General features: G+C 40.4%; 1 protein-coding gene across 1 annotated transcript in view; it reads left to right on the plus strand.

Moving 5' to 3' along the window:
- The window catches only part of PRTG (protogenin), a 78864-nt gene extending 67666 nt beyond the window's left edge, over window positions 1-11198 (plus strand). Inside the window, exons 16-20 of the mRNA XM_072148161.1 lie at window positions 1531-1713; window positions 2798-2912; window positions 3837-4002; window positions 4935-5039; window positions 5125-11198. Coding sequence (XP_072004262.1) covers window positions 1531-1713; window positions 2798-2912; window positions 3837-4002; window positions 4935-5039; window positions 5125-5454 — 899 coding nt within the window. The 3' untranslated portion in view covers window positions 5455-11198. The remainder of the gene's footprint in view (window positions 1-1530; window positions 1714-2797; window positions 2913-3836; window positions 4003-4934; window positions 5040-5124) is intronic.
- Window positions 11199-16923: the final 5725 nt, after the last annotated feature.

Here is a 16923-nt window from a genome sequence, read left to right on the forward strand (position 1 = left end):
TGGCTTTAATTTAGGATATACAAATGGTCGATGCAATTGTTTCTCTGAAATGTATAATATAAAATGAAAAATATTACACTATTAAATGTCACTCGGGCCCAGTGAGGGCACCGTTTCCAGTCCCGACCAGACTTCACTTGCATGAAGAATGAACATTTTGACTTGTAGAATAAAACAAGACTCATGTTTGTTACTTATCTTTATTGCTAGACAAACATAAATTCCTGAATAAAAATAGCGATAAGACCTGAGAACAAGTTAATTATTGACCTGTGTTGGAGTTCCACTGATTTTTATGGCTGACTTTAATGTGCTCTTAATTCACAATATTAGAAATATCAAATTAATTCATCCAGGTAATTTGCAGTTGTATGAGTTTTACCAAGATGAAACAAGGTAACACTCAGTATTGTGTAAATTATTTACAATGGTTATAAAAGTTGGAAAAATTGTTGCCCCTCCCCCAATCGTCTCACAGTTAATTGTGCCCTTTGTGTTCATATCTGTGTATGCTATAAGGGACTGATATATGTTGCTACTCCTCTCACTCCCTGCTTCAATATAGTGACACAATAAAACAAATTACTTTAATTCTGGAGACTGCAGTCCTCCAATACCCCTGGGGTCCTCCTGACGCTCCGGCCCTGGTGCTGTTTAGAGACATACAGTAAAATATCTTATTAGATTTGCATATCCTATGCCAGACTTTAAAGTGTTGGGCAAGATTAGATAAAAATATTTGCGTTCTTCTGTAAAGCACGCCACATCTGTTCACAAGCTATGCGTGGTATTGCAAATTAGTATGACTTTAGTGGAGCTCAGCTGCAAAACCAGACACAACCCAAGGCCAATACAGCCGTGTGTTTTTAAAATTCTGCACAACCATTATAAACCAATGAATATAGGGGTTTGATGTGTCAAATTCACTGTATTTTAATAAAGTATATACCTGTTTCAAACAGTTGTAGATTTTAACTATACATTTTGCCAGTTTCAGTTGTATTTACTAATCATTCAAATCAATGGTGATCACCTCCTATTTGTTCCCATACATTATGTATAATCAACATCTATTAGGGTAAACACAAAGAGGAGAAATATAAGTAGGTGATGGCATTATATGACTGATCATGCAGGATCAGGTACATTATAAAATATACATGTTCATTGAATATTGGGGAGAGAGATCACAGCTTGAGACACAGATTAAGAAACCCCAAACGCCATCTCAAATGGGAAGCGTATTGACAAATTTAGAAAAAATTATCAAAACGAAAAGGAAACAGGGGGTGGGGGGAGAGGAAGGGGGGCACATGAGGCAGATTGGGAACTTTGGTTCCCATACATTATAGTCGACATATGCACCAAAATTCTCAAGTTTTTTCATGTAAATTGTAAACTTTTAAAACATGTTGTTCTCTTCTTTATATGTACATTACAAAAGAATGGGAAACCTTCAGGACATGCAATGAAATATGTTTTAATTATTAGTTTTGAGTAAGCAGATATAAACCAATTGGTAATTCACAGGGGCAATAACCATGGCTCTGCTGGAGAATCTTCTACCTGGAACCATCTACCTGGTCAAGATCTCAGCTGCCAATGAAGTAGGAGAGGGTCCGTTCTCAAATGCAGTGGAGCTGTCTGTCCAACCAAAGGAAACCGTGCACAGCAGCATGAAGTCAAAGCAATTCAATTCTGCCAACAGTCAAGGTCAGTTTGGAAATCTTTACAATAAACAAAGCGAAACAGTTTCATTATTTACTTGGGAGCATAAATTCTTTCAGACACCCATCTGTGGCTTTGTGTCTGCAGAGTAGTACTCTATTGAGCAAAGACAAATGACCCGAGACTGCGAAGAAGCGCACTGCCTTGGAATTACTTTATGGAGGTGATACACTGTCACTGTAATAAACGTAAAATAAACAAATTAATGACAGTGATTTATTTCTAGATGAAAGTGCAAATCTAAATCGTATATCACTGAATTTGCAGTTCTCAGCAAGACGTTAAGGTTCAGCCATAGCGAATGGAGCTGTGTGTAATTTATTCCACGCTTTATTGATTTCTTTTACACTTTTTCTGATTTTGTTCTTTTGTTCAAAATATTTAGATGTTTATTTTGCAAACATGTATTCTTTCAGGATTTATGGTATTCTTAAACTCATCTCTCACATATCTGAAGCCTTGATTAAAAAAATGGGTCTCATATAATATGAGATTACTTATAATCTCATATAAGTAATATGCTGCTCTTGTTTTTATACGGATATAGAGATTTGAAGTTTAGGAAAGCAACATTTGCCATGTTATAAGGATAATACAGACTTGTAGTTTCTTTTTTTTGCAAAGTATTAGACGTGATTGGAGTTTATGAAAAGTAGCACAAACATTAAGAGACACCTCTAATGTTCATAAATCAGTGTTACAATGCATGCACCCCAAAACGGCTTTATTTCATGCATGTTGGGCTTGGTCTAGATGGTATTGGAGAGATTTATGGACAGTATATTCAACTGGAGAGTGAACAAACTGTAGTAATTGAGATCTACCAGTACATTATAGGGTGGGGATCTGTAGATTTCAGCCACAGTGATGTGATGTACTCGCTGGCTGTCAGTTCTGATAGCAGCTGAGGTTCTGTTTACACAGGCAGAGTGAAGGTCAACAGTAAAGTTTTTGGCACTCCTCTACAAAACAGTAACAAAACAGTAGACAAAGTAGAGATGGACACTATAATTTTGCTTACTTTCTATCAAGATGATAAAAGATTCTAATTCTATATTACTTCTTGCAGATTACTTTTATCATCTGGACCAGAAATCTATGACTGGAATTGTTGTGGGAGTATGCATCGCCCTGACTTGTATCCTCATTTGTGTGCTAATATTGATCTATCGTAGCAAAGCCAGGTTTGTATGAGGAAATGAAAAATTACTTTATTTGGATGGAATTTTATGGATAATCTCCTTCACTGTTACTTCTTAACCTGCGTATGTGGGGGTTACTTTGTACAGGTTCACGCTTCACTATTCATCCCTCTACAGAACACAGTGGCAAAATAATATTAATAATCTTTATTTATATAGCGCCATCATATTCCGTATCGTTTTACAAATCAAAGGGGACAAATATATTAAAACATGACACAGCACAAACATTCATATGGAACAAAAGGAGTGAGGTCCCTGCTCGCAAGAGCTTACAGTCTATTAATCACATGTAGAAGCAAAATTGGTCTAAACCAAGTTATTTTAACGTCTTGTTTTTGCAATAATAATGATAGTAATAATAAATACTTATTTATATTGCACCATCATATTTTGCAGTGCTTTATAGGTCATGGGTTACATATACACAAAAATATACAAAATAAGACATTACAGAGTAATAACATAGTCAGATGAAACAATAGGACTGAGGGCCCTGCTCACAAGAGCTTACAGTCTATGAGGATGAGATGGACTCCCTTGATGATTTTTTAGTCTGTAATGCACCCTTTCTAAGGCCTTGGGCACATGTCCACATGATGGCAGCCATGAGTGAGGTCCCTTCCTTCTGCAGCTGGCTTACAGCTCATGCGGACGTGTGCATGAGGCCTAAGAGTTATGTTTTTCACTTTGACAAATTCTCAGTGATATGTAACCAGCATGGCTGGCAGAATATTTAGAAGAAAAGAAAGGCATTGCAATATTTTTTTTTAAATGAGACTTGTAGCCTGAGATTGTTACCACTGGTGAAACTATCCTGATAGATGAAAATAGGCTCAATAGGTGGAATACGGGGTAAAGATCTTATTTGTATTGTAAGAAATAATGCATCTTTGTGATCCACAGGAAAGCATCCATTGCCAAGATTGCTCAGCAAGGGTCTAATGGAATACCTCCTTCAGCTACTTTAATTTCTCACGAGACTCAAGAGAGGAAGAGCATGCACCATACTGAAGAAAATGCAGATGCCTTGATCCCAACTGTTGAAGTGAACCACTACCTAGATACAAAGGTACATTTCAGTTAAAAACATTTTGAAGAATATTCAAGATTTTTAACAATGTTCAATACTAAAAGCTTTGAGTCTTGAAGGTTGCTTTAAGCCTAGCATTTCCCTTGGTAGTAGCCATTGTAGTAAAACGTAAAGGGAACATGTCAGCAGAAATTGACCTAATAAACCACTAGCAGAATGTTGTCAAACAGCTGAACACACATTAGATAATCTTTCTCTCATGATCCAATGTGGTGGCATCATCCAAAAAAAATCAACTTTGAAATAAGATGTGAATTGGTTGTATAAAATCATGGAGTCAGAGAGTTTTACATTGAATTCCAGCTCTCTTTGTCTCGGAAGGCTCCTGTTACTGTAATTGAAGGTCCTGCACCATGAGAAATTACTAACCAGATGTCCAGTGCATGAGGTCAATCACAAGAGGAGGTGTTCAGAGGTGGGAAGAGATTGACTTCAGTTTTAAACTCTCTCCCTCCTTGACTTTATACAACCAATATCCATGTCTTTTCAAAGTTGATTTTCTGGATGATACAGCCATACTGGGCCACAAAAGAAACATGATCTGGGATTACATACTGGTAATAGTTAATTAGGCTACTTTCTGATGACAGGTTACCTTTAAAGGGCAGCATCTAAAGGTGTTTCTTGTACAGAGCAGCTATTCTTTCTTGCTTATATATCAGATCCCATGCAGGGATCTCCTCCTCCACTTATGTACAAATGTCCTTAAAGTTCATAAGAGTTGTCCAACTTACCACCTTTTAATGGGGTAATGATATGTGTGCAGTATGGTTGTAAATGGTCACAACTGAGAGCCCCTACAACATGTCACACAGTTTGTATCAGGCAGACACCTGCGATGCCAAAACAGGGACACTGCTCATATTTAATTTAAAACCTGCATGCGCTAATATTTGTATTTTTCATTCCAGGGTGGTTCAGATCTTATCATCAACGGATTTGGACCCATTGTAAAGAAGAACACAAAGAAAAAATGGTTGTTTTTCAGGGACACCTCCTCTGAGAGTACGAGTCAGGTAAACAAGTCAGAGAGTCACAGAGTCAGCTGTTTCGCTGTATAAATGTAATGTCCTAATTTTTTTCTGTTTTCATTTTACACAGTCCAAAAAAAGAATTCTTAGGTCTTCTTGTATATATCGCCCTGGCACCACTGTACTGAGGGGAGAAGATGGGTCTCCCACCTCACCTGGTCATCCCGGCACTTTCCAGATGCGACACAGCATAGCAGCAGACACAGAGCATTCTGGGAACAGCGAGGAAAGCCATGAAACAAATGATTCTGGGAGATATTCTCATGAGTCTACTGAGGAAATTCACCTCTGCTCTGTTATCAGTACCTCACCACCTACCTCCAACTCATTCAGTGTTCAAGAATGTGGAATAGACTCTGCCTTAAGCAAACACGAAAAGCCTCCCAGTGTGTGTTCCTGAGGAGTTCATGTCAGTTATTCCTCAGATGATCCATATTCCCTAAACATTTCAAGAAAATTCCCTCAAGCCAGATATTCCAGCCATTGGTGTCTGTTCGAAGGACAATGACAGAGCAAAAAAAAAAATGTTTGCGAAATCTGGTCTCTCTCATGAAATCTCTGAGTTTTCTGCAGTACGTTCCACTGAGTAAATCTATTGACATTGAAGGTTGATTTTCCCGGGAATGGTGAATGGCTTTGAAAACTCTCCAGGTTTTATGCTATTTGTCTTTGTTGTAAAGGGACGTCAAGCAGTCTCTTTGATTTATGTCTACCTCAGCTGGTCACGTTATGAACTCCATTGTGCTGCTTTACCTACATTTGTGTTTGTTTGTCTCCCCTTAACCTTCATCCAAAGTACTTCCTATGTGTTTGTTTGTGTTGTTTTTATTATTATTGCTTTTTTATGTGATGAATGTGTTACTTAAGGAGTTGTAAAGGCAACACAGATATATGCCATTTTCTAGTGTTCTTTCTATATGTACATATGATCTCTTTCTACCTTAAAGAATGAATGACTACCTCTAGATGTCTTTAAGAAGACCAGCCTTTCTTAAGGACAGTTCTCCCATAGCAACAGTCACTACCTTGTAACAACTGTGCCTTCAAGTATTTTCAGTTACAAAGAACTGCCTTACTGAAAGGAATTCAGGACATCACTCAGGACAATGACAAGATGCCTTAAATCCTAGAAATGTTTTGCAGAATATTAAATCTCACCCTATCTTTCTGTTTACAGATACTATATTTATTGGGGTTGTGATATACATATACTCTTTAGTATAATATTTCTGGAGTTTTACATTATTCACCTCTACTACCATGACAGATTGCGCCCTGTATTTTACAGCCACAGAAGTACAGTGTCTGGTCAGCACTGACCATGTCACCCTGGCACGGGCTAACCTTGCTGCTGAGATTGGTAAATGGGACATCCATTAGTGATCCCCATCACGATTACTGCAGATGACGGTAGAAATCAATGTAATTTGTACATTTTTAAAAAAAATATATATTAGGTATAGTTCAACTTTCTTCTGAATCTCAGGGTGACCAAAGTGGTCAGTTTTTACATTGACTCTTTCATATCTCTTCAGTGGATAAGCAACAATATTCCTGATCCGATATTGAAGTGAGCATTTGGAAAATGGCGTATTACATGGCTATTCCTGTCTGTTGCCTTTACAATTCCTGTTTTATACTACCTCTTTTTTTAAATTGATGTCAATGTTTATTTCCTGGACTCAGGGAATAGTGTTTTTGTGTCTATATCCCATGAATACATGGGGCAAATGTGACAGGGTTTCATGCTCATATTTGATTTTGAAAGGAGATGAAGTAGGTCACTTATTTAGCTACACTGTCAAAGCTTACCAGTCACTTATGACGCATTCAGAGCAGGGATTCTGGGAACATAGCTTGCCATAGACATTCAATAATTGTAGGCCAACAATTTTAATGGTTGATTCCTCCATGTATGTGCATGTTTGGTTGCGGACAAGCATGGTAGTTGCTGAAAACTAAAAAAGTTACAGGAAGAGGTGGATTTGCAAGCAAATATTTAATGTCTATAAGCAATGTAACGCCAGATAATTCATAAGTGTGTGCAGATTATCTGTCTCACTTGCACCCAAAATGTAGAGGAGTCCAGGAAGCTAGAGTCACGGTAACATGGCGATCTCCTGCAGACGTTATGGTTTGAGGTTCTGTTTCTGTAAAAGGGAAGAAGACCCTGTAGCTACCGTAATCTTTGCTTCCTGGACTCCAGTGGGTGTGAATTGTCTGGTTATTAGTCCAGATCATATAATTTGTTTGATTTTTGTTCCTAAAATTTTGTGCTTTTTTGCGCCTGTGACTGGTAAATTTATTTACAGTCTTCAAAAACTGTACTTTTTCATACCAAAGATTGTTCTTTATATTTTAAGGGATAAGAAAATCTACTATTTTGATGTTGGCATAGTTGCCATGTAGTAGTAGTGATTGTACTAGTGCAGATATGATAAATATAAATCTGCATTTTAAACTACCTTAGACTTTAAATAGTCATGTCCAAAAACTTCCAAGTTACAAGTTTAGTATTTAGCTATTAGCTCTTTATTATTACAGTATTAGATTACCTATTTTTGATCAAATTGCTTTATACATTAAGGGAAAAAAGTGTAACCAAAGATTTATTTTTGGGTCTTGTCTTGGTGTTTGTGAAGTGTACACAAAGCAGCTCTTGCTATATTCACTTTAGTATAAGATGCTTTTTGTATAACTGTTCATATTTTGTGAGCACCAGTTACCTGCTAAGCAGATCATATGCAGGGGTAACCAAAAACCATAAAAAAATACTTTGTTAACCTTGGAGGTTTACTATTGGGAAGTATGCAGAAAGTATTATAATGTAACACCCCATATGATACATATGTGAGCAGTGTCTAGCAAACAGATAAGTTATAAGTGTCCACCCATCTTATGAAAATGAATGGAGGAAAGAAATCTCAACAGGAAGATAATGTCCGAGGGTATTGGAAAAAATATATATAATTGGTTCTGGCTGCCTCCTTACCCTGATAGCCAGGCTATGGCAGTACATCAGTGTCATCTGGCTGTCGCTTCAAGGGCCGGTGGTCCTCTGAGTTCTATATTTGTCTGATAACAGGCAATTTTTCATATTTTTGCAGAATAAATCACAAAACAGATATTTGACATAGTAGACTTCTGATCTTATTGAACGCTTTCAAAGACCGTATTTTGGATAGTCTCTTTCAGCTACAAACTTGTGTAGCCATAGTGGAGGAGTACTGTATAGACACCTAGTTTGTTGTAGTGCACTACACTGTGTATATCATCATGAAGCACAGAATAGTTTTACGTTGTGTGTAGCAGCAAAGTCTTGCATTGTTTGTATCTGTGTGTCCTAAAGCAAAGATATAAGAATCAACAAGTTGCAGATGTAGTGTTGAGCATCAGTACCTAAAGGGTGTGTTCCCATAAGGTGGTGTGATAAAAGAAAGTGCTGTATTGTTATCTCAATACTGCAAAACCTCATGTGAATGTGTGGTTTTCCTGTTATGCTACTAATTCCCATGAACATTTCTATCCTGGATTAACAATTTGTACCAAAGATATTTATGGTTTCCCCTGCATATGAGACTTTTCTAGTATGTTATATCTGCTGTGTGCTAGTTTTATAAAGGACTATTCCTTGCTGGATTGGACTTTTTATTATAGTCTTATCACAGACATGTGTTCTACTAGTATTTCAATTACTGTTACCAAAACTTCAAGGGATGAGCGGCATTGTTGTATATACTGTATTTCTAGATCATACAGCTTTAGGCTTTTCAGTTTTGTGTCCATCATCTCTTGAAGCAAAGTAATATCTCTGTATTACACACTTACTGTTATATCAGTTTTTCATTGTATATGTGAAGGTTACAAGTATATATATGTATATATTTAATGTACACTACTAATGCCAATGTTTATGTATTATGACCTACCAGAGTGCCCTTGTCTATATAGAAGGTAAATTCCTTATATATGTATATCAACTGTGGACGCTGATATTTAGACCCACTTGGCAGCTAACTATTACTGTGTGTAATTCTGTTCTTACCCTGTGCTGCTGTCAAATATAGTGTAAGAAACCAATTATCTATATTGCAAAAAGAAATCTTCACAATCTTCAGTAGCAGGTAAATGACAATATTGGAAGAAATCTCAAGTGAAATAGACAGGATAGGTGATGATTGTCTGATTCCACCTCTCGGACCCCCATTGATCATGGCATCAGGAATCTTGTTTTTCCTTTATGATTGGATCAGCAGATTGAGCAGATGCAGTGTAGTCATCTCTATGTATATAGTATCTCTATGGTACTGCCAAATAGAAGGCAAGGACACTGCTCTGCTATCTTCAGGTGCCTGAAGATATGAATGATGCAGCAGCAGTATACTTGACCCGCCAATCCAATTCATATAGGGAAAACAGGGTTCTCATTCTTGTGACTTGTTGAGGTCCTATGGGTCAGACCCTAAACCTCATTCAATTATCACCGATTCAGAAACTTCTAACAGGAGGATGGAAGCAATCCCCAGTTATATGTTCAGATTTCTCCTGGTGCAATTCTGGAGTAAAAATGAAATGTTGTTATGTAATTATTAGTATTTTATACACATTTCTTAAAACTGACATGCAGTTGTATATGACCCTCAAGTGTAAATTATTATCATCTGCATGAAAACATACAATATAAGGTCATTTGTGTCACTCATAACCCTGCAGTGAACTATCAGTGAAATAGCTGAGAATCCTCTGGATACAGCCAGACTATTATTTGTGTATATACAGGCATCAGAACCCAGGCAGGGACCTTGGGTTTAGGTTTTGCAAAAACCAAACTTATTATGTCTACATAGAGATACTAGTGTTTAGTTTTTTTTGCCAAATAATTTCTCAGATCTACTGTGTCTGAGAAATTGTTCTACAATTATAAAGAAACCCTTAGGCCCCCTGCATATGGACATTCTCAGTCTGTGGAAAGAGACCAATGTGCTGGTCAGATTCTACAGACCAAGCACAGTGTAGTGGATGGGGTGTAAAATGATCCTGCTGGTCCGGCATTGTACATTGTTGGCACTGTGTTTCGGGCGGCAGACAATGAGTCCCACAGACCAAGGACAGAACAGTGGACTGGAGTCCTTGCATCATAGTGATATTTGATGCAAGGACTCCGGTCCACTGTTCTGTCCTTGGTATGTGGGATCTGACCAGAACATGGGTCCATTTCCATGGACCGAGCAGGAAGCCTTACACTGTCTTTTGCTGGGGTTTTGCTTTATCGTGGTGCACTTGCCTGATGTAGCAGAAATCCAGCCTTATAAAGCTGCGTACAATATAAAAATAATTTTGTAAAACCTCAGCAGTATATTTAATGGCAGTGTACTTTTACATACACAGATTATTTTCTGCTACTAGTTGTAGTTGCCACATGAAATCAGACCACAGGAGTTGGTATTTTTCATTCGTAAGGAAACCTCGGCCCTGGTGTTTCTCATGTTAAACTGGATAATGTTGGCATTTATGGATATACTGTATGTTCTACCATTATTGTGGTTATTCATGAAGGGATCTTTTTGGTTTTAAAGTCACTTTCAACCAAACATAAGCATTGCCCACAAGTGTACTACAAAATAGAAATAGTGTGGCATTATATATGTACAATATATGTAGCAACTTCAATTATTTTGGTACATGTATACCTGGAATAGAATTTTTGTATGATTTATTTTATTACAGTTACAACCTGATTTTCTTTTTTCTTATCTTTTTTTGTAAAGGTGATGCTGGTAGTTTGTGGTAGAGCAGAGCTGATTAAGTAAGGACTCTTCTCAGGGGATCTGCTCTGGCACTACCCCATTCTACTCGTTGTTCTCCTTGAATAGTGAATGTAACTCAAATTTCTGGCTTTACTGTAATTCTTTAATTATTCTGTTCTGTTCATTGTTGTTTTTTTTTACATTGTTATTATATAAATATAGAGAATGTTTTTAGCTGTTTATTTTTATTTTGACTTTAGTATAATTTTTCATTTCATTGGAGATATTAGTTTCTCCACAAGTCTTGCCAAAAAGTATAACTGTTGATATGCCAAATGTTTCTGCTGTGATAAGTCCAAAATATTAGTACGTTGCACAGTTCTAATAAAGGTTTTCTTAATTAAAGTTGGATGGTTTATGGAGTTGAATATTTTATTAATTTATTCTCATTCAAATAATAATTAGCTGTATTTCTTCTTTAGAATGTGTGGCACAAATTTTCCTTCCTTAATTCCATTAACAATGATCATACCACCTGGATTTCCTCAGGCATCTTCTACTGTACGTGTTGTATATCTTGGCCCAATTAGAAGATGGAGATTTGTGCGTCAGTTTGGTCTTTTAACTCCTTGAGAACGCAGCCAGATTATAGTTTAAAGAGGACCTGTCACCTGGGAAAAACACCCCCAACAAATTAGCTCTGCCTCATCCTGCCCCGTGCCCCTTTATGTTTATTGAATTTTTATTAAGATTTGTGTTTTTATACTTTTAAACGATCCGACCTCTTATTAAATAAGAGGTCGGATCGTTGTACAGGTCCCCTGACAGTCGGCCGTATTCATGAGGGGGGCGGCCGACACACCCCCTCCACGCCCCTGTCAGTCAGGGACCTGTAAGACTCGCCGGCAGCAGCGCATATATTACGCAATCGCTGTGCTGATAGCGGCCGCAGAGGGGCTTATTCACAGAACTGGCCGAACGTTCAACCAGTTCTGTGAATAAGCCCCTCTGCGGCCGCTATCAGCGCAGCGATTGCGTAATATATGCGCTGCTGCCGGCCGAGGTACCTCATTTTAACACAAAAAACGGAGAAAACCTATTGACTCGAGTATAAGCCAAGGGTGGGAACTGCATTGGTCGCAACATACACCTAGTATAGTATATAGCTAGCTAGCACATGCCCCCCCCCCCAGTATATAGCCAGCTAGCACATGCCCCCCACTATATAGCCAGTTCCTGCCCCAGTATATAGCCAGCAGCCCACGTCCCCTAGTATATAGCCAGCAGCCCACGTCCCCTAGTATATAGCCAGCAGCCCATGTCCCCTAGTATATAGCCAGCAGCCCATGTCCCCTAGTATATAGCCAGCCCCCCTTCTCCAGACCCCTCTGTCCTCTTTCTTCAGGTCCCTCTCTCTTGCTGCTGATGTCATTATCACAGGCTACGACGCGGATTGCCACGCATTACTCCCGTCTGTGGGTCGGCCTGGACGGACAGCAAGGAGAGGAAGAAAGAAGATGAAGAAGAGACTGACAGTTCTCCAATCAAGAACAGAACAACACTGGAGAATTCATAATAAAGGTAAATGTTGATAATCCTGCACCCAAACCAATGCTTAATTTTTATATTGAAGTGGCCAACCCATTTAAGGTCCCATTATTAGAGTACAGCTGATGCAGACAGTGTACCTAACTTGGAGTGGCCTTCACTTTCTCCAGATCCGAATCCCATTGAAATTCTATGGAATCACTACAATTACTGTGTCTGGGCTCCTAACTCTGTAAGCCAGAACCTCGATGACCTGTGGGACGCCCTTCAAGAAGAGTACTAGGCCTCAGCTGACAATTACAGGCGGTCCCCTACTTAAGGACACCCGACTTACAGACAACCCATAGTTACAGACAGACCCCTCTGACCTCTGATGAAGCTTTCTGAATGCTTTACTATAGTCCCAGACTGAAATAATCAGCTGTAAGGTGTCTGTAATGAAGCTTTATTGATAACCCTTGGTCCCATTACAGCAAAAAATGTTTAAACTCCAAATGTCACTGGGGCCAAAATTTTTTTTGTCTGGATCTACAATTATAAAATATACAGTTTCGACTTACATACAAATTCAACTTAAGAACAAACCTCCAGACCCTATCTTGTACGTAACCCGGGGACTGCCTGTACTAGACTTGTCAACAACATGAGATGTAGATGTCAGGTTGTAATTAATGCTCAAGGCCACATCACAATTTATAGAGACATTTTTGTGGGATTATACCCATCACTGTTATTGGCTTTTATTTAAATAAATTATTTGCTATGAGGAATTACATACTTCTACTTACATCCCCTACTTTCCTGATCTATCACTGCTGTGTGAAACTTTTACATTTTCCCCATATTTGACCTGAAAGCCAAGATACCTTGGCTTTTTGTCCCTCTCCTATAGTTTATGACAAACTGTTGATCTGGCTAAGGCCCCCTGCACATGGACATTCTTTTTGTTAGATTGATACTTGTTAATTTATCGGATAGCACATGGACCCATGTATTTCTATGGGCTCCTACAAACGGCTATGGTTTCTACAACATGCATAAGCCGTCTGGTTGAGCTGACCCATGTTTGCGATTCAGGCCATACTTTGCTTCTATGTTGCCCAATAAAGCAACATTTGTGTACAAGTAGGATAAGATCACATTCAAATGTGGCCATTGCATAATGAAATGCAGCGCAAAGGCTCGACCTGCACTTACCCGTCAAAGTAACATTGGGGCACTACAAATGCTATTTCCGTGTATAATGTTGCACTCACTAAGATTGTGCACCAGAAATCTTGAATCTCTCGCTTCCCCGGACCGGCCAGATATAGTTCACCATCTTTTTTGTGGTGCACCTTTAACATAGGGAGTGCGACACAATTTGCAAGTTAAATACGCCCCCCCCCCCCTAATTTGTGTGGCATGGAGGCTAGTGCAGTTGTGCCACAAAAGGGTTGCGTGCGACACAATAGCGGCGCAGACACTTCTTAAATACCTGTGCAAGCCATTTTTGCCTAGAAGAACGTGAACAGTCTGATGAAAGTGCGGCACAAAGCCCTTAATAAATGTGCCCCCTTGTGTTTGCAATGTGTGCTTTATGCACACGAGAATACGGCCTAAGGATATGTTTTAAAAATATAAAATCACATCTGGTCCTGCAGCCACATCAGTGAAAAAAAACACAAACCGATAACAGTCATCATCAGTTTCTTTTCCGGACCCATAGATTGACTTATGCGTTATGTTTGCATTGCATTTACAAACACAATGCAATTATTAGGGGGCCAGGCTGATCACATTGAAATATATGTGATTGGTAACAAGCAGAGAGGGGACATCTATCTTACCGTATATACTCAAGTATAAGCCGAGATACTCAATTTTAACACAAAAAACTGAGGAAACCTATTCACTCGAGTATAAGCCTAGGGTGGGAAATGCATTGGTCACAGCCTCCACCCAGTATATAGCTAGCTAGTCCCCTTCCCCCAGTATATAGCCTGCCAGCCCCCTGGCCCCAGTATATAGCCTGCCAGCCCCCTGGCCCCAGTATATAGCCTGCCAGCCCCCTGGCCCCAGTATATAGCCTGCCAGCCCCTTGGCCCCAGTATATAGCCTGCCAGCACCCTGGCCCCAGTATATAGCCTGCCAGCACCCTGGCCCCAGTATATAGCCTGCTAGCCTCTGCCCCCAGTATATAGCCAGCAGCCCCCGCCCCTATTATATAGCCAGCAGCCCCCTGCCCCCAGTATATAGCCAGCAGCCCCCTACCCCCAGTATATAGCCAACAGTCCCCTGCCCCCAGTATATAGCCATCAGCCACATCCTCAGTATATAGCCAACAGCCTCCTTCCCCCAGTATATAGCTAGCAGCCACCTGTCCCTTGTATATAGCCAGCAGCCGCAGTATAAAGCCAGCAGCCGCAGTATAAAGCCAGCAGCCCCCTGTATAAAGCCAGCAGTCCCCTGCCCCCAGTATATAGCCAGCAGCCCCATCCTCAGTATATAGCCAAAAGCCCCCAGTATATAGCCAGCAGCCCCCTGCCCTCAGTATATAGCCAGCAGCCCCCTGCCCTCAGTATATAGCCAGCAGCCCCCTGCTCCCAGTATATAGCCAGCAGCCCCATCCTCAGTATATAGCCAACAGCCCCCAGTATATAACCAGTAGCCCCGTCCCTAGTATATAGCCAGCAGCCCCATCCTTAGTATATAGCCAACAGCCCCCAGTATGTTGCCAGCAGCCCCATCCTTAGTATATAACCAAAAGCCCCCTGCCCCCGGTTTATAGCCAGAAGCACCATACTCAGTATATAGCCTGCCATTCCTTTTCCCCAGTATATAGCCTGCCAGCGTCCTGCCTGAGGTATGCTCAGCCTATAAGGAAAAAACACTGTACTCACCTTTCCAACATCCCCCTCCCCAATATCTCTGCGCAGTGCCATCGCACACACCATGACGTCGGTCACTTGCTGACATCATAGTGTGTGTGCAGCCATCGGCACATACTATGTGGCATCACAAAGAAGAGTACCTACCGGGGGCATCAGAAAGGTGAGTATAGTGGGGGTTTTTTAATAGACTCGGCTTATACTCGGGTATATACGGTAAATCTGGAAAGTGTGTCTAGTTTTTGGGATTTTTTTGTAAGGTTTTGGGCTTGCCTGAGTTATGTTGTACGTTCAAACACTTTCAAAAGAGAAAGAAAATAGTGTGAAAATAATAGGACAGGCTTAATATTTTTTCCAACGTCAACGGATCAGATATATAGAAAATGTCCTTGAAAATCACTGATAGCATACAAAGTCCCTCCCTTTCTACCTAAACCACACCCATTGTCCTTCCCCTTGCCCCACTCCCATATTATAATATTGACCTTAATGTACTTTAAATTTTATCCTCCCTCACACTGTGGCCCCCCTGTCCTCCATCCTCCCTCATACTTTGGCCACCTGTCCTCCATCCTCCCTCATTCTGTTGCCCCCTGTCCTCCATCTTCCCTCATATTGTGGCTTCCCGTCCTCCAACCCCCTTATAATGTCGCCCCTTTCCCTATCTGGGCATTAAACAAAAAAGTCTTTGTTACTTACCTTTCCCTTGTTCCCCGCCAGCAGTCCTGCTATTACCCTTATGTGTGGCTCTTATATGACTCTGGTAGGTGGCAGGTCCAGTCAGGGGTTGAGCTGCCACCACAAATCTCTGCTATAGAGCAGAAACAGAGATACGTGGAGGCAACAGGATTTTATGGGCAGAACAAACTGAGACATTGGGGTTTAATTACTAAGGGTCCGCGCGTGCACTTACGTCAGACTTTCCGATGTTTTTGGGATTGGCGCGGCTTTGACAGCTATTTAACAGGTGTTGCACGCAATCAGATTGTGGCGCAGCTGCGCTGGCTTCCATGCGACAGATTTTGGGGGGCGTCGGACTGAGTGCGGGATTTAACTTTCAAATTGTTCCGCAAGACAATGCACTTACATGCACCAGGAAGAAGAAGGTGAACTCCGGTGGACCTGAGCGGGGAAGCAACACATGCAGGATATCAGGCGCACAATCTTTGTGAATCGCGGCACAGAACATTATCGTCAGACAATGCACTTTCGGGAGAACTTTGTCGGACAGGTAAATAAACGTGCCCCATTCTCCCAGTCGCCTGGGGCAGCGGTACAGCTCCAGAAAACCAAGACTGTCCCGCCAAATCAGGGGCGGTTGGTAGCCGTGCTTAAACGCACGGTGTGAAAAAAAAATTTTGCAAACGTGATGGAAACGCAATGTTACCTCTACATGTGATCATGGCGGAAGTCCTAGAATTGCATCTCAAAACACAATGAAAACATTTGCCCCCAGTTTTTCAGTTTTTTTTGTGGAGTAGTTGATAAGTCTGACGCACTGAATCTCACAGATGCATGACTGGACATGACAGGCGTCTTGGGAGACATGATACACTGCAGCCCTGCTGGGGGCAATAAGCCCCATGAACAGGTAAAAACTTTTCCTCACACACGGGATCACGCGCCCATCCGGTGGGTGCAGTCATGTGACAAGCGGGTGATTATGTGATGTGATAACACCTGCGCGGTGTAGCGCTGTACTGG

This window comes from Engystomops pustulosus, chromosome 4, assembly GCF_040894005.1.
Source record: "Engystomops pustulosus chromosome 4, aEngPut4.maternal, whole genome shotgun sequence".
NCBI classification, from domain to species: domain Eukaryota; kingdom Metazoa; phylum Chordata; class Amphibia; order Anura; family Leptodactylidae; genus Engystomops; species Engystomops pustulosus.